Source organism: Pseudorasbora parva, chromosome 2 (assembly GCF_024679245.1).
Source record: "Pseudorasbora parva isolate DD20220531a chromosome 2, ASM2467924v1, whole genome shotgun sequence".
Lineage (NCBI taxonomy): Eukaryota > Metazoa > Chordata > Actinopteri > Cypriniformes > Gobionidae > Pseudorasbora > Pseudorasbora parva.
The window spans coordinates 25,253,112-25,277,976 of NC_090173.1; the positions used below are offsets into that span (position 1 = coordinate 25,253,112).

Consider the following 24,865-nt stretch of genomic DNA (forward strand, 5'->3'; position numbering starts at 1 on the left):
CATTTAGTAGGATAGGCTATGTTTATAAATGAATTTACATTGGTGACCGCTGCTGGTCCCCAATGTAGGTGATCTCGGGTTAATTACATTGTGGGGGACATTTGTTCAATGTAATGACATGTAAACACACACACACACACACTGGGTAGGCCTACTCTGGGTACGGGCCAAATTCCGACAGCACGCCAAATACGCATAATCTTTACTCTATTTAATGATATAAGTGTGAAGTCGTGAAATCAAAGATGGAGAATAGACTCTGTATTTCAGATGACTCATGCCATCTTTTCCCCCAAGATATCAGGTAGCCTATAGTATAGGCTATCACTTTCTGACTTTTGCTAAAGTTCCACAAATATGTTCCGAGTGCATGATGTTTTTATAAGATTTTTCATGACCTTGGGAACCCTGGATGGGGGATTCAGTGATGCGTTAAATCACATCGTTAAAACAATTTCCAAACCCGAGCCAGAGGGGTCGTTTAATTTACACCATGTCCAAACCACAGTATGAAGGCTAGATCGCATCGTGTCAGGAAATCAAGACTGCTGCTGCCGCCGCTGCTGCTGCTGCTGACTGAGTCGAGGGGCAGCAGGCAGCCCGACCCGCATGCCCGGCTCATGACGCGAGAGAGGCGGCGAGACTCAGCGCGTGGTGTCACCGTGGGAACCAGGAGACTGACAAGAGGACGGGGAGGGGCGCGCGCCAGTGTGAGTGGACTCTCTCCCTGGCACACACACGTCCACTCAGACAGACTCACTCTGAATCATTATTTCGGCGTTATAAAGAGCCGTTATCAGGCAGCGGATGGTGTTCGTTAAGCGCTAGGACAGTGCTGATAATGATGATGATGGAGGGACAGTGCAGTCGCTGTAAGATCGTGGTGGTCGGTGACACTCAGTGTGGAAAGACGGCGCTGCTGCATGTGTTCGCCAAGGACAGCTACCCAGAGGTGAACCCAGCATATTATTTATCATTAATTGCATTACTATTAAAACAAAAAAATAAGTTATTAAATTAGACGAATGGGATGATGACAATTAGTCAGTAGCCGCCTAATAGTAGGCTATGTCTGTTTTAAAGCAATACACATCTGTAGGTTGCATTAAAAGTTGACAAAATTATGCTATTCAAGTTTATAAATTGTTATGAGTTAAATAAATTGCATGATGCCCCGTGCATGTCTCACTGGAGCGCACCTGGATAGAAAGAAATTTATTGGAGCCTCGCTCGGGGGTTTAGCCTGGACGTCTAAAGTGAGACCGCCGTATCTTCTTTTCAAATAACATTTCAATACAAAACTTTAAAAGTTATTTTAGGGCCACTTGCATAAATACACAGCGAGTATGTGTTCAGAACTAATCTGACCAACTCGATGGTAGCCAAGGGAACATCAATCTTTTACTTCTCAAATTAGAACAAACCATGCAGTTTATTTTAAGAAGAATAGATCCGTGGGCTGCGCGAGGTATAGGATTCATTTCGGATAAAACAAGACTGTCATTATTTATTGGTTTATTATTTATAGCCTACATTGCATGTTGATCTCACACAAAGTAAGCTGTTTTAAAGTCACAAAGAAATCGACTCTTCTTTTTTATGAAATGTTGCAATATTTATTATAAATTCTTTATCCGTGTAGATTACATTATTGTTATAGTTTTTTTTTTTTTAAATCATGTGCTGCCATCATAATCTTTAATCAAAATAACCTCCCCTCCCTCTTGCAGCCGATGACGTTTACTGATGTTAGGGCGGGACAACCTGTCACTCACATGACATCACAGCAATAGCAAACCACAACCATCCAATCAATTGGACCAAACCAAGTCCCGGCCCACATTTTTTTTCTTGTTTGAGAAGCCGTTTTTACTCAGACATACATCACAATAGGGAAGAATAGACTCTCAACTTCTGTTTCATGGTGATTTAAATAGTTGATGTGCTGTCATAGGAGACTAAACTGATTCACCAGTGATATGATTTTGCATTGCAGAATTATGTGCCCACAGTGTTTGAGAACTACACAGCGAGCTTTGAGATCGATAAGCACCGCATCGAGCTGAACATGTGGGATACATCAGGTGAGATTTGGCATGGCATCAAATGAAACCATTGTCCAGAATAGTATGCCGTTTTCATCCAGAATATTTTTCAACTCAGAATTGATTATTTTCTGTGAATGTGCCAAGACTTCCAATTAATTTGCTGCTATTGGGAAACAACTAGAAGAATAACAAAATGCTTGTCTGGCTATCACCAGACCAAGCTCAATCTAAGACTGAACATTGGTCAGAGCAGTCTGCTCTGTATTTTCTACTGCACAAGAGGTCTGATAAGAATATTCAAATGATTCAGTATGCAATTGGATAGTCCTTCAACCAATCAGACCTCAAGAGGCGTGATCAACAGGCAAGGAGCAGTCTATGCCAACGACCCATCATTTCTCTATCTGTCATTGTGGTTAACACGCCAATAGGTGGATAAGCCAGTCTGTGATTGAGTGACTCCCACAAAAGTCTAACAGAAGCAGTAGAAATTAATGACTCAGCGAAATTTCCAGACTCACATCGCCGGCAGATCAGGCTGTGTTTTAGCCTAGAAATCTAGACGCACCCTAGCAGCAGCAGATCTAATCTGCCGCGAGTGTCGTCTAGCAACTCTCAATACACTTCTGAGCTGTAAAAGCCAAACTCTGGTCAGGCCAATCACATCGTGTATAGAGTAGGTGGGCAAGGCTTAACATAATTGCGGCAGAGTTGCGCTTGCGTGCTTCTAGTAAACACAGAAACTGGTGAACGGCGGTCTTTTGAATCAGCTTTGACCACGACTCTGGAAGACTTGGAGTTACACTTGCGTGCTTCTAGTAAACACAGAAGCGGCGAACGGCGGTCTTTTGAATCAGCTTTGACCACGACTCTGGAAGACTTGGAGTTAAGCTTTTCTCTGAGAAAAGAACAAAGAACGGCACTGAAGTCATTCAGTGAGTCATTCAAGAAAGAAAGAAAGAAAGAAAGAAAGAAAGAAAGAAAGAAAGAAAGAAAGAAAGAAAGAAAGAAAGAAAGAAAGAAAGAAAGAAAATCGAAAGAAAGCCCAGTATAGAGGTTATTCTTCTTATCTCAGCCAATACATTGTCAAACAAAATAAAATTACTTAGTATTATCAACTAATATTTATTTTATAAATATTATTAATATTGTCACTAAGCTATCATTTGCTAGTTTTCTATGTATTACTACATATTGCAAACATAACTTCACTGACAATAATCTACAATAACCTACATGGATGTAATTTAAATATCAAAAGTCCAGTTCGTTATAAATATTCGTTTTTTTTTTGTTTTTGTTTTTTACTGGAGTAATGATAGATGCCATATTATTTACATTAAACACAAATATGCTGTGTTTTAGGCTACTTAAAGATTGATTGGGATAGACAAAATTACGGAAATCACCGTGTTCTCTACAGTAGCTGTAATGTAGGAGTAAGGTGTATGTTATCAAGTTTTGACGCATATCGATCAGAGGTTCGAATCCGCCTTTTGCCACACTCGCTCTATTCCCTTTTCCCATCACATATCAGATCGGAAAGGCATTTATTTTCAATAAAAAGTGAGAAAATATGAGAAAAGTGGAAATAAAGCGTCTAACGTGTTTAATAATAAGTGCTTCATGGTTAGGGGTAGGCCTAGGTAAACAGACATGTGCTGAATTAGAGACGATAAAAGTGGGGCGGGGCAGGGGCGCGCAAAACTCCTTCTCGCCTAGAGCAACTAAAGAGCTAGAGCCGGCCCTGTTTGCCGACCAGATACAGTGAAAGTTAAATCTGTCAACTAGCTCCGCTTCACGTTGCTCTGGTTGGTTGTAGCGCTATCCTATCGCGTGCAGAGGGAGTTTGAAAGACAACCGTTTATCCCGCCCCTCAGATTGAGCCCTGTCTGTCTATGGTGAGTTTCCAGACCAAACATCTTGATGTGGGTCTGGCTTGTCTGGCTAGCTGGGTTTACCCAGTCTAACAAAATGCTGCACATGGTAAAATAACTTGCGCTACAACCCAGTGTGTAAATGGTTATGATATTAGATTAAAATAATATAATAACAGCTAGCAGTTTGCAAAATCAAGCAGCATAATGGACAGTCTTTGTACAGCAAAAATAAAAGTGGAAAAGCCCGGAATTCTTGACACATACACATTACAATGGCTGTGCCCAAATTTATTTACTTATTTTAAAGAAATCATCAAAAAACTTGACTGACCTACTACATTTCTGTACCCAACTGTGCAGTATACACTCTAAAAAAAAACGATGCTATGTACTAAAAGTGGTTCTTTGGCTTGTAATCATAGGGGAACCACTTTAAGTGCTGTATAGCAACAAATCTTGGTGATTCAGTGGTTCTTCCACAGTTCTTTGGGATGACTGAAGTGCTATATAGCACCGTTACCATATACAGAACCTGTTAAGCCTCTGTATGGTTCTTCAGCGGTTCTTCAGCGGTTCTTTGGGGTGATAAAGGTGCTATATAGCACCACTACCATACAAAGAACCATTCAAGCCCCTTTAAAGGTTCTTTACACACCAAATAACTACTTTTGGTGCTGTTTAGCACCATTATTGAGGAAGAAATAAAATGCGATATGGCACTTATGGGTTCTTTCTACATAGCACCATTTGACATAGAGCACCTTTAAAAATATGGTGCTATTTGGCACCAAAAGTGGTTCCCCTATGATTACAAGCCAAGAACCACTTTTAGTGCCAAATAGCACTAATTTTTTTTAGAGTGTACAGCAGAGAACATGGTTCACAATACGGTGTCCCACAATGCACGGCACTTGACCTGAACCAGAAGCAGAGATAGTCTATTTATTTGGAGATACAATGGTCCATAGCTCTATCATTGAAAAAGGTGTAACAGCTACTTTAGATCATGTTTGACTTTATAACCAATCACATTACAGCCTTGATGTCATTGAATTTCGTTGAATTTCGAGTTGTGAGAGTCAATCACCGTTTGTGTATACCATAAAAATGAATGAGAAAAGCCATAAGGCTTGTTCGACTTCATACAGCGGTGAACAGACTGATCGGCAGCTGACTGAAGCAGTGCATTACGACTTTTGTCCGACTTGAGACTGCGTCGACACCAAGTGAGTACCCCGAGAGCAATTAGAGAGCAGTCAGCTAGTTTATTTGAGTATGGGGTCAACAAAAGTGGACGTTTCTAAACAGTTTTCAAACTAATCGGAGTTTATAAATCACGCAATGAAAATTAATATTGACAAATATTGCATTTATTTCACTTAATCTGTGATAAAGTATGCAACCACAGCACAAGTGTCAGCAGAAAGAGTTAGTTTGCAGCTCCTCCCCGCCTGCACGCTGCAACTCTCACTCGCCAAATGGGTAAATCCAGCCGCAGCCGATTTCGAACATACCTATAAACTGGATCCTACCTGTCGCACAGTTGTCTGTGACTTCTCTTATAAAACACCATTGTTTTCTCTGTGTCAAGTCTAAAAATAGATCAAATTCGAAATGAATGTTTAAGAGCAAACATGTTAAAGATTAGCTGTGAGGCTATCGATTCATTAAATGATAAGCCGTTTTCCCAAAAAAGCAGTTTATTCAGTTTAGTGAAGCCTCCATTGACATCTATTAAAAAAGGCCTCTGGTCTCCTTCCCTGCATACTGCAGCGTTGCGCTATTTTTTCTAACCTTTTAGGCTTGCATTTAAGCAGCTTTGATGGAAATAATATCACAGATTTTTACCTGTTTTATCATTTAATTATATGCACAATAATTTCACACCACATGTATGATGGTGTACACTGTTCCACATTCTCGTATAATAAATACATATTTTAAAAGGGCACCTATTATGCAAAATAATATGAATATAAATGTTTGAATATAAATGTCCCATTTAATCCCCATAAATCATAAGCAAAGTCTCAGAACAAGCCATTTGCAGATTCCTGGCAGAGTGACACGCCCACAATTGTTGATGGACACTTCTGTATTAGCATAGACCCCGCCCTCGGAGAGCTGTACAAAGTCTGCCATGCTTATCGCCTTGCCAGAGCATTTAACAGCAGCATTCAAGTAAGAAATGTGTTCTTAAAAAACCTACTAAAGTTATTCAGTCAAGAGCAGTGAGTGATTTTCAGTTTATCTTTTGTTGTTTGATTCGTATTAACAGCAGATATAGAAGTAGGTACTGTATATTACACTGCTGTCACTTTAGTAACGTTACACAGATTTCTGTGCTTGCTGCATACATGCACAGACATAACCAGCTTTTTTCATGAGAACCTTGTGAGAATGCGACAGTTTAATCGTAATAACACATGAAAGAGAACTAGACCTGTTTAATACTCACGGACACACCGACAAGTGTCAGATGTGTGCGCTCAAGTTGAGAGTGATAAGGCTTTAAAACGCATGCAGATGATAACATTTCATGATGATGAAGAACTGCAAAGTCACATGAACGTGTCTGTGATAGAGATGATAATCAAAGCCAAACAGATGTATCATGTTTTAGTTTTCAATGGCATGTTCACAAGCTGCGAAGGCTCCGCCCTCTGGGGGTGGGGAGCAGCAGCTCATTTGCATTTAAAGGAGACACACACAAAACAGCTAATTTTTATCAAACCCAAAAATTGCCAGTTTCAAAATGGTATTTTAAATGATCTGTTCGGATTTTTTGATCTGAAACTTCACAGACACGCTCTGAAGGACACCGGAGACTTATATTACATCTTGTTAAAAGGGGCATAATAGGTGCCCTTTAAAATCCATATTACATTTGGCAGTATGCCATGGGTAGTATACTAGTATTCCACTCACATAACATAGCCAGTGATCTGCTTGTTACTTATGCATTGTGCTCTCTAGAGGCTACAGACTGATTTGGACAGACTCTGGGACTGCACATTTGGAAACTTCCTCAAGGATAGACAGATAGATGCAATAGCAAACATTCTAATGTAACAAATCCTGGTGCCAGTCTAGTCTGTGCACGGACGTAGTTTATTCCTGTCCCTGCTGACTGCTGACCGCTCCCATGGCCTGGCAGACCCCTAGTGTTTTTGTATTAGAGTGACTGAAATTGATTCAAATATGTGATGGCTAAACTACAAAGAGTCGGGTAGCAGAACTCTCACTGCTTTGATTTAACAATACACAATAGACAATACAGGGTTTATGAATGTAGAGTAGGACATGATCCTGTTATATTGCTCTTGAGTTCTGGACTGTATGTGTTGGGTGAGGTCTGTAATATAAATGGCTTTGTGTGGATTCTAGCTTCTCTTCTCTTCTAACACAAGCCAACAAGTTAGCCCGAACTTATTTAATATGTTCAGGGCTGTGCATGTGTGTGTTTGGACAGTACTGTCAGTGTGGATTGTAGCACACTTGGTGTTAAGCTACACTACTGCTGACACACACTCGTCCTGACACACACTTCAGGGGTTTCTCAGCAAGCCTGACCCATAAATCCCCCGCTTTAGGCCTCTGCATGTTTCCCCACCCTGCTATAAAAGTCCTTTATGGGAATTTCTTTTCTTGTCATCTCCATTTTTAAGTTCCTATGGGAATGTTTTCCTCTCCCACTGTTGTTGTTGCTCTGTAGGGTTGCGCTGGGGTCAGACTGTAACCCTGCCGAGAGTAAATCTTCTCTTTACTGTAAGTGCTCTCATACCCTGTCTGGGACACAAGAATCCACATTTCAGCATGATAATGAAGTTCAACTGGTTGTGAACTTTATCACTGTTTAAAAATGGTGTCAGTCAGTCCTTTTGACAATAGCCAGGCGCCCAAGTGGCCATGTGTGCAAAAGTATATTTATATTTAGAGGTGCTTTATTGGACAATATTGTCTTACCAAATTGGTGTACCTTGGAGACAAAATTAAAGGCAAATGGAAGTATGTAAATGCTAAACTAAAGCATTTCCCAATGTATGGCCACGGGCATTAATGGTGCTTTCTTTATTCACTTTCACCACCAAATGCACACCAGCATACTACTAGCATACTAAGTCATAGGGTGCATCTCAATCAGCTCCCTAGTTCACTAGTCAGGGCACTGATCAGGGAGTCAGCCCACTGACTTATGTCCTGATCAGTGCCCTGACTAGTGAACTAGGGAGCGAATTGAGACGCAGGGATATATTCAACTTGCATATTACGCAACTATACTGAAGTATGTAAGTGGCATGCATTTGTTGTATGCAGAGAATACCAAGATGACCTTTTACGTTTGGGATGAATGTGCAGCATCAGCATGCAACAGAGCAAACGACATGAAATACTGTATCCCACAATGCAATGCACTGGACTTGACCTTTCATCTCTAGTGTGATCAATGAGCCAGAAGTAGAATCAGCTACAAAATCTTTGTCTATCTTGACAATGTCAGAGTTGCGTTTGTTTTCTTCAGTCGCGTGTTTCTTTGTTTCCCACCACTCATCTGTTTTTCTGGTCACCTTTGTTAGTTAGTTCAGTTCAGCTGTGTTCAGTCAATTACCTTGTTTGTGTTCAGTATTTAAGTCGCACCCTTGCCTGCTCTCTTTGTCCAGTCACCGTTCTGTATAGATGTGTTAATGCCTGCCTGCTGTTTGTATCATTTGTTATTAAACTACATTTTGAACTTTAATCATCTATCTTCATCTTCCTGCCTAACCCGTGTGACAGACAAATGTTAACTAAAAAATAAGCATTTTTATTTTCAAGATAACAACGGCTTATAGTTGTCTCCACACATTAAGACAACTTAATTACATTTTTTAATTTGACAATTAAAAAAAATGACATGTAAAGAATTAGCTTTAAGTGCTACAACATTACTGTCTGGTTATCACCAGACCCAAGCGAAATCTTTTAAGACTGAACATTGGTCTGGGGAGTCTACTCTGTATTTTCTAATGCACAAGAGGCATGATCAACTGGCATAGCTCAAATGACTCTGTACACAATTGGATAGTCCTTTAATCAATCAGACCAACAATCTATTGATTCTCTATCCGTTAGTGTTAAACCTCCCAAGCGCGCCAGGCAAGCCAGTTTGTGATTGGTTCCGGCAGAATTGTAACAGAAGCAGTATAGAAATATGTACAGGTTTCCAGCCTTAGCTGCAGGGTGAAATCAAATTGCCGGCAGATTGGACTGGATATACCCAGTCTAACAAAATGATGTAACCAACCATATGAACAAATCTGTCACCAGAAGTGAGATGTGATTTTATTTTTTCTGAACAGAATGTCAGAATAAATCAATCAATGAAAAACTAAACATTATGTATGATTAATTTCCTTATTATTATTATTATTAATAATATTAACTCTAAATGGCACTTTTAGATTTTTTAAAGGGGGGGTGAAATGCTGTTTCATGCATACTGATCTTTTTACACTGTTAAAGACTTGGAATCCCATACTAAACATAGACAAAGTTTCAAAAGTTAAGGTGGACGTTTGATGGGAGTATTTCTTTGTCAAAAATACTACTTCCGGTTAGTAATAAGTTTCGGCAAGTTTTTTTCGATCATGGGTCCACTTGACGTTAATAGGTCGGAATTTCCTTGTATGGGCCTTACGGACAATTCTACCGGAAGAGCGTGAGAGAGAGAGAGAGAGAGAGGGAGAGAGCGAAAGTAACAGGCTATGCCCATCAAAGCGCTGGCTCGTAGGCTGCGCTACACAGGTGATGTGCACATAACAATGTCACCAAAAAAGTGTGTTTTTGGTTGCCAGACCAAGACAGTCCTGCACAGATTCCCCAAAACCCCCGCGTTAAGGCAACAGTGGATGTAATTTGCTTTTCCGGATCAGCAACTGAGTTGCGCAAATGTTTATATCTGTTCGCTGCATTTCGGTGCCGACTGTTTCATAAACAAGGCCCAGCTTGACGCCGGCTTTTCCAATCGCCTAATGCTGAATGATGGAGCAGTCCCAACGATAAAGGTCCTAACGTTAGAACCGCAGGCTGTGAGTAAGACTGCTTCAAATGTCTGTGTTTTTGCCTATGCTCATCAAGTAGCCCAAACATGATCACATATAGTTAATTGATCAATGGAGCATGCGATGTGTAGTGCGTGTACATTTGTTTAGCTGGCCACTATATGTGTAACTTTATGTTTGTGTATTGTAAAAGCACTCCAAACAACAATACACAAAGAGGGGGGAAATATGTTGAACTAAATAAGCACGCTTCTTCATTCAAATGCGCTACTATTCCGTGTCTATCTATGTAAACACTAGCCTGCGGTGCAAAACCAGTCCGCTTACTAACGTTACAATTGTCTACACAAACCACGCGCAAACACACACACACACGTGCACAACTGCACTTCCCACATGTACACCTTCAAAGACAAAAATACGACGATATAATTCAAGTATAAATATGTAAATAACACAAGTCGCTAAGCATATTATATAGTTAGTGTATAACTTGTACCACATAGAGACGTCCTGCTCTAGTCGTTTTTGCTGCTGCTCCTGTTCAACTGCAGCCTCTGGGTCTGATTCCGGATCATAGATGTATGGCTGTATCTGATTAAAAGCCATATTTTTATTTTGAATAAAGTTTTTTTCCCGCTGTTAGGGATGACACAGCTTTACGACGCACTCGACTCAACACAAAAGCAGCAGCGGGCACACGTCATTATTTAGCTCCGCTCACACGACACGCCCCCACCCGCTCTGCTTTTTTCGGAAAGACTCGGAACAGCGCATCTTTCTTATATAATTATAAAAAAATAAAGACTTTTCGGAGATATGCAGGATGCAATGCTACTCTATAGGTACTCAAGATTGACATGACACTGACTGAAACTGAGTGTTTCACCCCCCCTTTAACATAAGGGCAGAACCCCTAGCCTAGAAATCTAGACGCACCCTAGCGGCAGCAAATTTAATTTGCCCGCAAGTGTGGTCTAGCAACTCTCAATTCCTATCTGAGCTGTATTCCTCAGTATCTGGACGGCCCAATCACATCGTGTAGGTAGGCTATAGAGTCGGCGGGCGGGGCCATAATGACGACGGCCGAGTTGCGTTTGCGTGCTTCTAGTAACAAAGTCTTCTAGTAAACACAGAAACTGGCGAACGGCGGCGGTCTTTCGAATCAGCTCTGCCCGCGCCTCCGGAAGACTTGGAGTTAAGCTTTCCTCTGAGAAAAGAACAAAGAGCGGCACTGAAGTCATTCTTAAAAAGGGAAGATGTGTTCGGAGTTTAGCCGACCGGATATGGTGAATGTTTAATCAGTCAGCGAGCTCCCCTTCACCGTCGTTGCTCCGGTTGGTGTACCGCTATCCTATCGCGTGCAGAGGGAGTTTGAAAGACAACCGTTTATCCCGCCCCTCAGATTGAGCCCTGTCTATGGTGAGTTTCCAGACCAAACATCTTGATGTGGGTCTGGCTTGTCAGGCTACAGAACCCCTCCAAAGGTTATTAATATGTATATTTTAGTTAACAATATGTATGTTAAGTATAATCAATATGCATTTTCCTTTAGAAAGGGAACTGCCATTTTGTACCAGAGTGTGGGATAAAATGAAGTATTTTGACATAAAAGGGTTTAGCTTTAAGTGCTACAAAATTATGTAATCATATGGATAAATCTGAATTTGTCACAATGTCAGGATTTGTTAGAGATCTGTAGTAAATGTGTGTGAAAAGTAATTTTTGCGGTTGTAAAATCTAGAGCTGGATGTGAGTATTGGTCCGACCATCTGGAGAGCTGGAGCAACTAATGATTTGATGACTAATGAGAACGCTGAATGGTAATGAGAGGCTCACTTTTGTTTCACAGTGTCTGATTTGTTTTGTTTGTTACTGTGTGTGCTTTCTTAAGCATTTTTCTCTGAGTTATCCATCAGTTTGTATAACTAAAAAACAGCGTGTTGACAGAAATCCACTTCTAAGAGTCTATAGGGCTGGAATGGTACATTTAAGACTTTCATTGTAATCACATATCTGTCAATGAGATTTTTGTTTGACATTCTGAGAAATTAGTTGAAAATGGTAATCAACAGCAGGGACCAGATGTTGTTCATAGAGCTTAGGAAAAAAGAAACATGTTTTGTTGTTCCAAAGCTATTTGACTTTTCTTCTGTGGAATTCAGTTAAATTGAGTGGGTTTCCATGTTGTTTTGAACCTCGTAGACTTTCATTGTATGGACAAAAACAGTTGAAACACTCTTCAAAGGGTTTATAATGGTATGAAGGTCAGTAAGTGATGACTGAATTAACCATTTGAGGTGAACCATTCCTTTATGTACATTTATTGCAAGTTATCCACATTTCTAGATTTTTGAATTTAGAGAATTTGAATTCTGCTTAACCTATCTGCACATCACCCTTAGGCCTGTTTAGTTCTACAGAAATGCAAACATAAACACAGATTCACACAGGTAATCCCACTGTGTCTCTGAAGGGTCTTAATGAGGTGTCTGTGGATGTGTGTGTGAACATATGTGTGGTGCTCCTGACACTCTTGTGCTTACGGCTACATCTTCAACAATCTGTAATGACATCCCATAGAGTTCTGCTTCAGTCTCTCTCTGACACACACACACACACACACACACACACACACACACAGCTGGCAAGAGGTGAATCTAGGGACTGGAAGAGGAGAATGTTTACTGGCAAGCAATCAGGTCAGTGTTTCATATGGACACACTGTTCTACAAATTTGGAAGAAAAAAAAAGATACAAATTATGTCTAGCACCGCAGTACAGACGTAATCACAATAATAACGTCTTGAAAATAAACATGGCAGAGATTATTGTGGTGATATTTAACCCACTGCAAACAAGACAGAAAATGAAAGTTGTTAACACTGAATGTTTTTGCATTGGCATATAAGAGTGACCATAAATGAGAAGCTCTTTAAATTGATCCCCAAAAAAAAACATGTAGACAAGAGGAATGCTAAGAACAAGAAGTGAGTTCACACACATACAAACACAGGCTGCGATGCAGCACAGCTGTAAACATTGTGAGTGTGTGTGTGTGTGTGTGTGTGTGTGTGTGTGTGTATGTTTGGGTTTGGGTTTACTGAGCCATACTTTGAACAAATCTGACGCAAGAACAGAGAAGTCCAATAAAAAAAAAGGAAAACTGACAGACTGTCCTTTTTAGGGAACATTTAATTCATACGTAATCTAAGAAAAATTATAAAAAATATTATTGTTCTATTAATAATAATAATAATAATAATAATAATAATAATAATGTAGGAATCATTTACCTTTTTATGAAGGGGTAACATATTTTTATCTTGATGATGATAACAAAATAGGACTAATAATATATAACATTATTACTTTTATATTATTTATAATAATAAATACATGAATCATCATAGCTTTATGTGAGGTAACATTATTATTATTAATTTTATAATTCATTTTCTTTATACATCATTCATTTTCATTATTATTAGCAACAATAATTACATGTAATATGTAATGAAATGTATTATTATTATTATTATTATTATTATTATTATTATTATTGTCTCATTAGTTAATGTATTAACTAACAATGATCAATATGTTTGTACAGCATTAACCTTTGTTCATGTTCATGTTAGTTCACAGTGCATTAACTAATGTAAAAGGGGGGGTAAAACACTCAGTTTCAGTCAATCTCATGTCAATCTTGAGTACCTATAGAGTAGTATTGCATCCTTCATATCTCCAAAAAGTCTTTAGTTTTATTATATTTATAAAAGAAATATAGGCTGTACCGAGTCTTTCCGGAAAAAAACGAGCGCCTGGAGGCGTATCGTGTGGGCGGAGCTAAAGAATGACGAATGCACACAAAGTGGTGACATCCTCAAGCGTGGAGAAACCCATCGCTATCGATCTCAGCTAATACAGATATGATCCAGAATCAGATCCGGAGGCTGAAATAAATTGAACAGGAGAAGCAACAACAGCAGGATGTCCGTCTCTGTGGTATGTACTGTATTTAGTGGCCTGTCAACATTTGTGTGTGTTTACTCGCAGTTTATGAGGACATGATTCGGTTTATGGACTATTGTATGCGACTAAACATTAGCAGTAGCAAGCAAAACGGTTTTGCACGTCAGACTAGTGTAACGTTATACATAGAACAACAATGAAGTCCGTTAGCTCATTTGAATGAGGAAGCACGTGATCGTATCGTTTACTGATGTTTACTCACGCGACGATAGCCAACAGCAGAGACATTTGAAGCAGTTTTACTCACCGACTGCTTCCAAAGCAGGACCGAACCTTTATCGCTGGGACCGCTCCGTCAAAAGCTCACTTCTTTGGTATGATTTGGTGAAGTTCTGTGACAGCAGTGACCGTGGAAATCCACTTTGCGACGCGACTGAAGCGATATTGTGAAGCTTCCCGTCATTTCTGCGTTCAAATCGGTTCAAATGCAGCGCTGCCTTCCCGGAATGCTGTGCTGAAGCGTTGAAGTCGCTCGACGTCACCCATAGGAATAAAGTGGAGCGCGGCGCGGACTATAACCGACATTAGTGTTCACGGACGAGTGGATCTGCACCTGAGCAAGTGTTTATGGGCGTGCATTTCCTCTCTCGCTCTAGTCACGCGTGCGCGCACCCTACCGGGAGAAGAGCCCGTACGGCCCATACAAGGACCTTCCGCTCTATCGACGTCAAGCCAACCCATACTCGAAAAAAACTCTCCGAAACTTGTGAGAAACCGGAAGGAGTATTTTTGACACAGAAATACTCCATCAAATGTCCAACATTAGTTTTTGAAACTTTGTCTATGTTTAGGGTGGGAATCCAAGTCTTTAACAGTGTAAAAAGCTCAGTATGCACGAAACAGCATGCCCCCCCCCCCCTCTTTAACAGATACAACTTTGGATTTTAATAATTTATTAGTAAATGTTGAGACAATTACTAAATACATGTTGTAGGTCATGTTAACTAATGGTTAAACATGGAACCATTTATTATTTAATTAATAAAATGTTTTAAAAATGCAAATAAAGGTTTTCTTCTAGAAGTACGGTTAGGACTTGGGTGATCATTAAAGGCTTTATATGAAAATAAACAATACAAGTCTTTATTGTGTCCTCATTTAAATAGCTTAGTAAGCACGTGTATTTTAGAAGCTGTTGTAGGGAGAACAGAAACATGTGTCCCTGTGGATTAGCATACTCAACATGGTGACAGATAACACACAGTATCAGTCTTTCTTTTCATTCCAGTCTCTCTCGCTCTCTCTCAGTACACTTTTATTAGTTTCTTCTTATCCTTATTTGCATTCTCATCTAAGAAATTAGATTCAACCATCTTTCGTGGCTGTGGTTGACAGACCTGCCAGGGGGGACTGTGGGACATGTAGCTCATGGGGTGGCTCCTGAGGCTAGCCCATAATAACTGATAGCTTTGATCAGTGCTTCAAACACTCATTGTCACTCTCACACGTCCTCTCTCTTTACCTCCCTATCTCTCACTGTCTATGTCTGGATTTGTGTCCTCACTCGAGGGAAGGACAGGAGAGTGAGAGATGAATGCAAAGTTTGAGAAAGGAGATCAGGAAAGACAGAGAGAGTATGCTAGTTGTAGAGAGTGGCAGTTCACATTCAGAGTATGTGTATACTGTGCATGTTATGCAAATATTATATGTGTATCCCATAATGTTATGAGACAAACTTGCCTATCTTCTATTTTTAACATCACAAATGGATGTATATATAACATAACAGGGGTTTTTTCATCTCAAGATGCACTCCAGCAATGTTTTATGTCACGTTCATAAAAGCCACTCTTAAAAGAAAAGGTTCTATATAGAACCTTTAATGGTTCTATCGGCGCTACATATTTGGAACCCTAAAAGGTTCTATATAGAACCCTTTTTAAGTGCCAAAAGGATTCTTTCTTTTCATTATAGAACCTTTTTAGCATAAAAGGTTATATAAGGACAAGAAAGAACTCTTTTGGCACTTAAAAAGGGTTCTTCATTATGGTTTTCTGGCCTTGACCCTTACGCACAGAGATTGTTCCAGATTCTCTGAATCTTTGGATGATATTATGCACTGTAGATGATGATAACTTCAAACTCTTTGCAATTTTTCTCGGAGAAACTCCTGATATTGCTCCACTATTTTTCGCAGCGGCATTGGGGGAATTAGTGATCCTCTGCCCATCTTGACTTCTGAGAGACACTGCCACTCTGAGACGCTCCTTTTATACCCAATCATGTTGACAATTGACCTAATAAGTTGCAAATTGGTTCTCCAGCTGATCCTTATATGTACATTTAACTTTTCCGGCCTCTTATTGCTACCTGTCCCAACTTTTTTGGAATGTGTATTAAATCCAAAATGAGCCAATATTTGGCATGACATTTCAAAATGTCTCACTTTCAACATTTGATATGTTATCTATCTATATATCTATATATTGTAAATTAGATTTGTAAAATATTGCATTCCATTTTTATTCACAATTTGTACAGTGTCCCAACTTTTTAGGAATTGGTTTGTATAATAATAATAAAAAACAATTATTTAGCATGTGCATTTTGTATAAAATGTTTTAATGAATAAAAACAGAGATTAAAAATGTTTGCTGTATTACGCTTGGTTCATTCGGAATCGTTACATTGGAAATGGTGTCAAGAATTTGGGAAACAATGGTTAACAGTTGCCCCAAACCGTTAGACAAAGGGAGGCTTGAAAACATTATGAACATTATGGATGCTAATGTTATAAAGTTAATACATGACTGTGTTGGAATTAAACTGACCTCTCTCATCCTGCTCAGGCACTCACCACTGGAGAAACATCATTCGTTTTATCATCTGCCCTGCTGTATGACCCACTGTAAATAATTTGTACATGCCACAGCAATCGCGAGCACCATCAGCAGTATTTCGCTCTTTGATTTGAACATCAGCTTCATCATAATGAAGCGTTTTTCTCCTGACCCCTCACTGTGCTTTTGTTCTGCAGGGTCCTCGTATTATGATAATGTACGGCCCCTGGCGTATCCAGACTGTGATGCTGTGCTCATCTGTTTTGATATCAGCAGACCCGAGACGCTAGACAGCATCCCTAAGAAGGTCAGAATCTCCTTTCCTTTCCTTTCCTTTCCTTTCCTTTCCTTTCCTTTCCTTTCCTTTCCTTTCCTTTCCTTTCCTTTCCTTTCCTTTCCTTTCCTTTCCTTTCCTTTCCTTTCCTTTCCTTTCCTCTTTTCCTAAAAAAAGAAAAGAGTATATATTTGCAAAAGTGCATTTTGGAATGACATTATTCTAGTCTCTCGCTGAAAACACAATGTAATTGTCGACTAAGAGAAGTTTTTGTTTGTGGGCGTTTCGCAGTTGGAGGGTGACGGCATTGTGGATTTACACAAAAACACAAGCTTTAGCTAAACACAGATGCCAGCAATTATGTGGTAATGAGGGTGTGAGCCTAACGCTGAAAGGTTTAAGTGTGTTTTTCAATTTTAAGTCTATATGTCTGACGAGGAAAAAAGATATTGGGATGAGTAGGAAGAAGAGTGGGCAGTATGAACACATATCACATATATTTATATCACAGTAATGATAAACACTACCATTGAAAAGTTTGAATGATAAGAATTTAATACTTTTATTCAGCAAGCACACATTGAATGGACTGAAAGTGATAGTTATCATCAAGGACATTTATCATTTTACAAAAGAGTTCTATTTCAGATAAATGCAGTTTTTCAGTTTGAATCTAGTTGATACTGATTTCATTAGATTGGTAACGGCCTATATTGTCTTATTATTCAAATTAAATTTGTTGATTAAATTTAAGATTTTTTCATTAAAGATAACAAATATATTTAAAAAGATTAGAATAATTGCCCATATAAAGGTAATAATGATTATAAGCTATATGAGAAAAACAAACAAACAACAACAAAACAAATAGAACGACAACTAAAATAGATGGGCTGTGATAACTGACATTGATACTAATTAATGTAATTTAAATCTTTTCATATCTATCATATTTCAACTTCATCCCTTGTCCAAAACTCAGTGTGCTGTCTAAAATAATAGATAAGATTGCTGCATATTTACACTATGAAAAAGTTTATTTAAATACTTCAAGAAGCGGACTGTTATTCTGCATGGAGCGGAAGAACTGAAAGCGGCGCGGGTTGATCTTTAGTCGACCAATCACCGGAAAGGGGCGTTTCATGCCCACGCACACGTGGAAATCGAATATTCAAACCATTTATCCATTTTCTATTCCTGAACATAAAAATATAAAATCAAGCCCAATTCTCTCCTTTTTTGTGGAAAAAAATTATAAATAAATGAGCCGTTTTATCATTTTTCCACTTTCAATATTAAATTGAAAAATGAACAAACCAATATTACTGTTTTTATTGTAGTTTTGATCAAATAAATTCATTGTAAGCATATGGGTAGTGTATATACATTTTTTTCCAATTATTATTAGAAAATTATTTAATCTGATGTAAGTATTCTAAAATTCCTCTAAATTCCTTTCATTCTCTAACTGCCCTAATGAATTGCTAACCCTGCCACACCAGACACACTGAAGGCTTTAACACTTCTGCATCTCACCTCTGAGGCCACAGGGGCGGAGCTAAAGGCTGTTGTGGAATGTTGAGAGGCAGGCGGTGACCTCCGATTGGCCAGTTAACGGTGGCATTTAAGGTTAAAGATCACAGACAGTGCTGTTTGATGGATGGTTGAACACATTCAGAACCTGTGAAATGGTGCCATAGCTGAGATTGCAGAACCTTTGCAGGCGAATAACGCACACATACACACACACACACACACACATACACGTACACACACACATGCCCCATGCATTCTCCCAAATAAGCTGTCTGAATAACTGTCTCAGGGTAGTTATGCATTAGCAGGAATTTTCCTGAAAAGAGCTTTGTCTGGATCATTTCAAGCTACACTGGTGTAAAAGGAGATTTGAAGCTGTTGTAATTTACTACTGCTGTATAGTTTGCTGGCAAAAACTTGTGTAAATATTATCTGATTTGATTTGGATGTGCATGTAAGTAATCAGACAATAGCTGGTCAAATTGCTTCTCTTATTCTCTCTCTCATGCTCACACAACTACATTATACACACATAAATGACAGAAAGGGAGGAAAACACTGTGACACAAGATCTATGTATTACAGCATAAACAACTATTACAAGTTTCGGCTAGAATACTAAATAATATATTTAAATATCATTCCTAAAATTTGAATACTGAAGTCTATACATTACAAATAGCTGGATAGGGAAGGATAAATGGATGGATGGGCGAACAGAACGGCGTTAATTTAAAAAAGAAATCTTTTGTAACAATGTAAAATCTTACATTGTCTGTTTTTCTGACTTTTGAACAGTAGAAGATGTTTTTATTTAAAGTGACTGATTCTCTCTCTCTCGTTCTTTCAGTGGCAGGTGGAGGCTCAGGAGTATTGTCCAAGTGCAAAGTTGGTGTTGGTTGGCTGTAAGTTGGATATGAGAACCGATGTCAGCACCTTACGAGAACTGTCCAAACAAAGACTCATACCTGTCACTCATGAACAGGTGAGTGTATACACACACACTCACATTCACAAACACAAACACAGGAGACTAGAACATGAAGTGTTAAGAGAGATTTTTTTATAGAGATTTGTTTTTTTGTATAGAGACATATTGTAAACAAATATGTTTATTTTCCTCTAGGGCTATATAAAAATTGTTTAAAATATATAAATAGTAAAGTTTACATTTGCATTTGGCAGACGCTTTTATCCAAAGCGACTTACATTGCATTTTAAGGTACACATTTTACATTTTTGTCAGTTCTTGCTTTCCCTGGGAATCTAACCCATGACCTTGGCGTTGCTAGCGCCATGCTCTACTGTTTGAGCTACAGGAAAGAATATTGTTAATACATATAAAGTTCAAGTATATTTGTAAGTGTACTGTTTCAATACTACTTGGGACTAAACTAGCCCACTTTTTAGTGTAAAAAAGTATACTTTAAGTATACTCAAAGTCCCTTTAAAGGAACACGAACTGTCCTAAAACTATCCCTGCACATCACACCGTCGACCTAGGGTGGCGGTTAGATGTGATGATGCCTCAGACTTAGCGGGGTACACAGTGTTGAACTTTTATGTAAGACTTGACTTTTCCCCTTCTTTTAAATTGAAGGGAAGGGAAAGGAGAGGGAGAAAGAGAGAAAAAAATAATGATATAATACTAACAAATAATTTAACTAATTATAATAATACCACTATCTAAACCGGCATACCTCACTAAGAGTCGAGCAAGTAAGGACCCCAAGGCCAAGCCTCCGCAGGGACATGCACACATATCCACACAACACATGATCTATACCCTCTTGTTAAGTAGATGGGAGAAGGAGATGTAGAAGAAGGGGATGAAAATGGGGAAAATGAGAACAAATGCATAAACACTATACCATATAATATATACATTTTACATACATATACATGCATACGTTCAGAAATAAATAAATAGTAATAATAATAATTAAAAAAGATATATATGTATATCATCTTTGATATAATGGAGAGGTTCTGATATATTGAAAAAAAAGAAAATAAATAAGTAATAATGACAATAACTTATTATATTAAGTATTTTTTTGCATTAAATTAATACAGTATTAATTTCGCCACATTGTTGCTACTTGTTGCCACATCGTCTTGTTAATACATTGTTGTAGCTTGTTGCTACATTGTTGCCACATCGTCTAACTTTGCTATAGAAGAAAAAATGAAAATAAAATAAAAATAAATAAATAATAATAATAATGTAAATAATTATATTATGTAATACATTGCCTTGCAGTGTGTTGAGTAGAGATACACATAATGGTATTTATGGTGCTTACATAATTACAAATGTGCATCTAAAGAAAAAATAATAAAATAAAATAAATGTTTTTTTTATAGTTTTATATAGGTAATAAATGTTCAAAACTATATGTAGTGTTGTTAATATTTAAGTTAATATTTGTTCTGACATTTGTTCTTGCCATTTCATTTGATAACTTTAAAAAAAAAATTAATGTTTGATGATACATTGGGTAAGCAATTTTCTGTCACTTGTTTCTATTTCATGATTTTCAAGTTTTCAAGTTGTAAAAACATCTTCTCTCCCCCCCCCCCCCCCCCCCCCCCCCACACACCATATAACAGTGAAAACATGGATAACTGGAAATGTCAGTCAGTGGTGGGGGTAGAGTAATGTAGATTTGAAGGAAATTCATAATATGTACACTACCAGTGGACTAGCCTACAGTAAAATTCAGATACGCAGAATTATGAACTGTTTGATATAATTCAATATTTTCAAACAATGTAAGACAAGCTTATAAGACGGTTTGAAATTGCCTCCAATAACCTCATTCAATAATTCCTACTCTGTAAAAAAAAAAATCAGGTCTCCAATTGAAAATGTTCAAGTGACTGATCACATCTCAAATTTTTAGTTGGCCAAATTGCATTTCTGTAAATTAGATTTCACAAATTCTTAGACATTCAATTTGACCATCTGAAAAATGAAGATGTGATCAGTCACTTGAACATTTTCAATTGGAGACCTGATTTTTTTTTTTACAGTGTACATTACTTTACTAATAAAGTCTATTTGAAGGAGTGAATGAGAACGAGTGAGTGAATTGGACACTGAGTGCGCCGGGAGGGCAGCTCCAGGAGTACAGAAAAGATTTATATTGAATTCTGTCATTGAAACTACCATGTATAAACCTTATTTAAACAATATAATCAATTAAAAGGGTTTTATATGTGTGTGATATTACCCTATTTGACCAGTGGTTTGGAAAATGAATGGATGGATGATTAAGATGCGGGCACTTCTTCTGGTTATATGCTGGAATTCATTCAGCACGACCCTCACAGTGCATTATGGGTATTCTCTAGCCATTGCCCATACAATTTTGCCCTATTTAAGGGTATAGGGAGCGGACACAGCCTATGTGAAATAAGTATTTAATAGGCTACTCAATCAAAAGAGTAAACACAACTACAAGCCAAGTATAATTAGAAAAATGATACTTAAAAAGTATGATAATATACTTAAAAAAGTAGACATACTTTCTTATTTTTAGTTTAAAAGAAGTATACTGATTGTACTTGAATTAACTCCTTTTTCATAAGGGATGTCATGTCAATCGCTCTTATGTTGTGTTTGAAACCATTGAAGCATGCACACAGACTAAAATAAAGATGTATAATTACACATAGAAACAGAAGTACAGAGAGAGCAGTAGGAAATGTTCCCTCTATTACGTCAACGCTCTGGTCGGGTCAACTCACTGTAGCAACATTTCATTATTTTATAATTCTACTCTGTAAGGGGAGAAATAAATGGCACTTTATATAAAAATGGTACACACTATGGTCTCACACTACTTTTATTTAGTTAGATATGTTCATGTTCTTTAACCTTTTTCGTAAAAAACAAAGTGACATTTTTTAGAAGTTTCAGGTATTAATTTTGCACCCTATTCAAGGAAAGTGCCATAAGAAAATAATATTATCTGACGACGTGAAAAGTGTGAGGAAGGATGTGAAGAAAGCCGTAATAGGCTATGTTTATTTTTGCTTTGACATTTGCTTCTCCTTTTGCTGTAATTCATACGAACACCAAAAAAAGGTTTCCATTAAAGAGCGCAAAAGAGTGACAGGGGAAATTGCGATTGTTTTTAAGAGAGAAATTAGATAGAAAATGCTCCTGGATAGTTCTGATACAGTACAATGATGCTGACTTCTTTCTTTCCGTCTGTCTATCAGGGGAGTTTACGAGCACGCGAGCTGGGCGCAGTTGCATACGTGGAATGTTCGTCCCGAATGTGCGTGAACAGCGTACGAGACGTCTTTCACATCACCACGCTCGTGTCCGTCAGACGTGAGCCAGCCCCGAGCCTCAAGAGAAGCTCCTCGCGCCACGCTCTCAAGCGCATATCTAATCAGCCTCTGCTGCCAGTCAGCTCACAAGCCACGCCCCTTGAACCCACCGCAACCCTCAGGGAGGACAGAGCAAAGAGTTGCACAATCATGTAGACTAATGCATGCACATGCATACGGTCACGGGAGTGTGTGTGGATGAATAAATGTGCAGAAAAGGCACAGATTCTCTGTATTTATCGGACATCAGGGGTCATATTGTCCTATGTGGCCCATAAGACTGTACAGTTGTGTGAATAAGTTAAACAGAGAAGTTCTATTTATTACCTTCAAGTTTGCTTTTATTTTTTATCATTGTTGTATGATTTAGCAGACCTAAGTGTCACAAAGTGTGTTAAAGCAAATGCAAAAAGAATTAAAACAAAAGTGTCTAGAAATGTTATGTTTGGACAGCTTCAATATTCCAAACCCCAATTGTTTCAGTGCCATACTTTCATTTTATCTCTTGGGACATTGCAGATCTGTAACAAGCTCATTTGTGTGGAACTAAATCCCTGGAATTCTGAGAATCTTTCCCCAGCATTAGTGATGATTAGCATTAGCATTAGCAGAACAAAGACATCTGTGACTTCTGCTGTTCGCTCCTTTACACGTGTGACAGCACCATCAGTCATGCTCCATGCCATCTTAAAGACTTCATTCACACTATACTAAAAACACCAACGCAAATGCTGTCTACGCATAGATGTGGTATATTTTTGTGAGCTGGAATTTCAATAGTTCATGTGGGAACTGAGAAGATGAGTTTTCTAGGTTACATCAAAGTTAAAGGGATAGTTTGCCTAAAGATGAAAATTCTGTCATCGTTTGCTCACCCTCATGTCATCCCAAACCTGTATGACTTTCATTGTATAGACAAAAGAATAAAGTGATCAATTTACTATTTAACTATTTAAACTCTGTTGATTTAATTTGAAAATAACTACATTATCATTCAGTCTTAACAGTACTGTGAACAGTGGGTATTCATTGTGAGCAGTGCACTTGCATTGAAGGTTGACTGTGCCAGCATTGCACAGGAATAAATGTTATAATACACACAGTTCCGAAATACTATGGCTGTGTGACATTGAGGTCCAATATTTGAACTAATATCAATACGTCGATAGAATAAATAATATAATAACACGTATTGCATATAGTGTGTATACAGTATATGCACACTATTCTATATACAAACATTCAAAAGGTTTTGGGTCAGTACTTTTATTCAACAAGGACATTAAATTGATCAAAAGTGATGCTAAATACGTTTATAATGTTAATAAAAATTATATGTACTTGTTAAAACGCTGCTGTTGTGAACTTTATATTCATCATAATACAATATCAAAATTTTCCAAAAAATATTAAGCAGCCCAACAGAATTGTTTGTCCAAAAAAAAAAAAAAAAAAAAAATATATATATATATATATATATATATATATATATATATATTGACCCCAAACTTTTCAGTACAGAATAATTAATGTAAGTGCACACAATGGAAATCTATGGGGCAAGGCTTTGTAAGAGTTTAAATGCAGTGCCCCATAGATTTCCATTGTAAGTGTGATTCCAAACAATTGTTCAAAAATAACAGGCTTTACGGTCAATTATAATTTTGTTTCAATGTATTATTTATATTGTACTCTAATTTATATTGTAGAGGCCAGGAGAATGGGGAATGCTGTTCTTTATATGTCTTTTCCAATTTGGAATAAAACCATAATCCAACTTCAAAGAGAAGCAACTCAAGAAATCCGGCTTTGTGCCGCATTACAATGTTCTGGATACAGCAAACAGTGGTTATTTCTGTATGCAAATTCTCTTGGAGCCAGTTAGATGCACGAAAAAACCACTAGGGCTTCATATCAGAAAAATCCA

The 24,865-nt window shown here is 38.0% G+C and overlaps 1 protein-coding gene across 1 annotated transcript; it reads left to right on the forward strand.

The window, feature by feature from the left end:
- The first annotated feature begins 717 nt into the window (after positions 1-717).
- Positions 718-23,375, forward strand: rnd2 (Rho family GTPase 2). The gene is made up of 5 exons (XM_067413053.1): positions 718-952; positions 1,997-2,084; positions 16,982-17,091; positions 19,445-19,579; positions 22,825-23,375. The coding sequence occupies exons 1-5, from the start codon at positions 842-844 to the stop codon at positions 23,092-23,094; spliced, it is 714 nt and encodes a 237-aa protein (XP_067269154.1). The 5' UTR covers positions 718-841; the 3' UTR covers positions 23,095-23,375.
- Positions 23,376-24,865: the final 1,490 nt, after the last annotated feature.

Excerpts from the sequence above, each read along its gene's own strand:
- rnd2 (XM_067413053.1), top strand. The coding sequence starts at position 842 with ATGATGATGATGGAGGGACAGTGCAGTCGCTGTAAGATCGTGGTGGTC. Across the intron at positions 2,085-16,981 it reads GAACATGTGGGATACATCAG|GGTCCTCGTATTATGATAAT; the intron begins GTGAGATTTGGC and ends TTTGTTCTGCAG. Across the intron at positions 17,092-19,444 it reads TAGACAGCATCCCTAAGAAG|TGGCAGGTGGAGGCTCAGGA; the intron begins GTCAGAATCTCC and ends TCGTTCTTTCAG.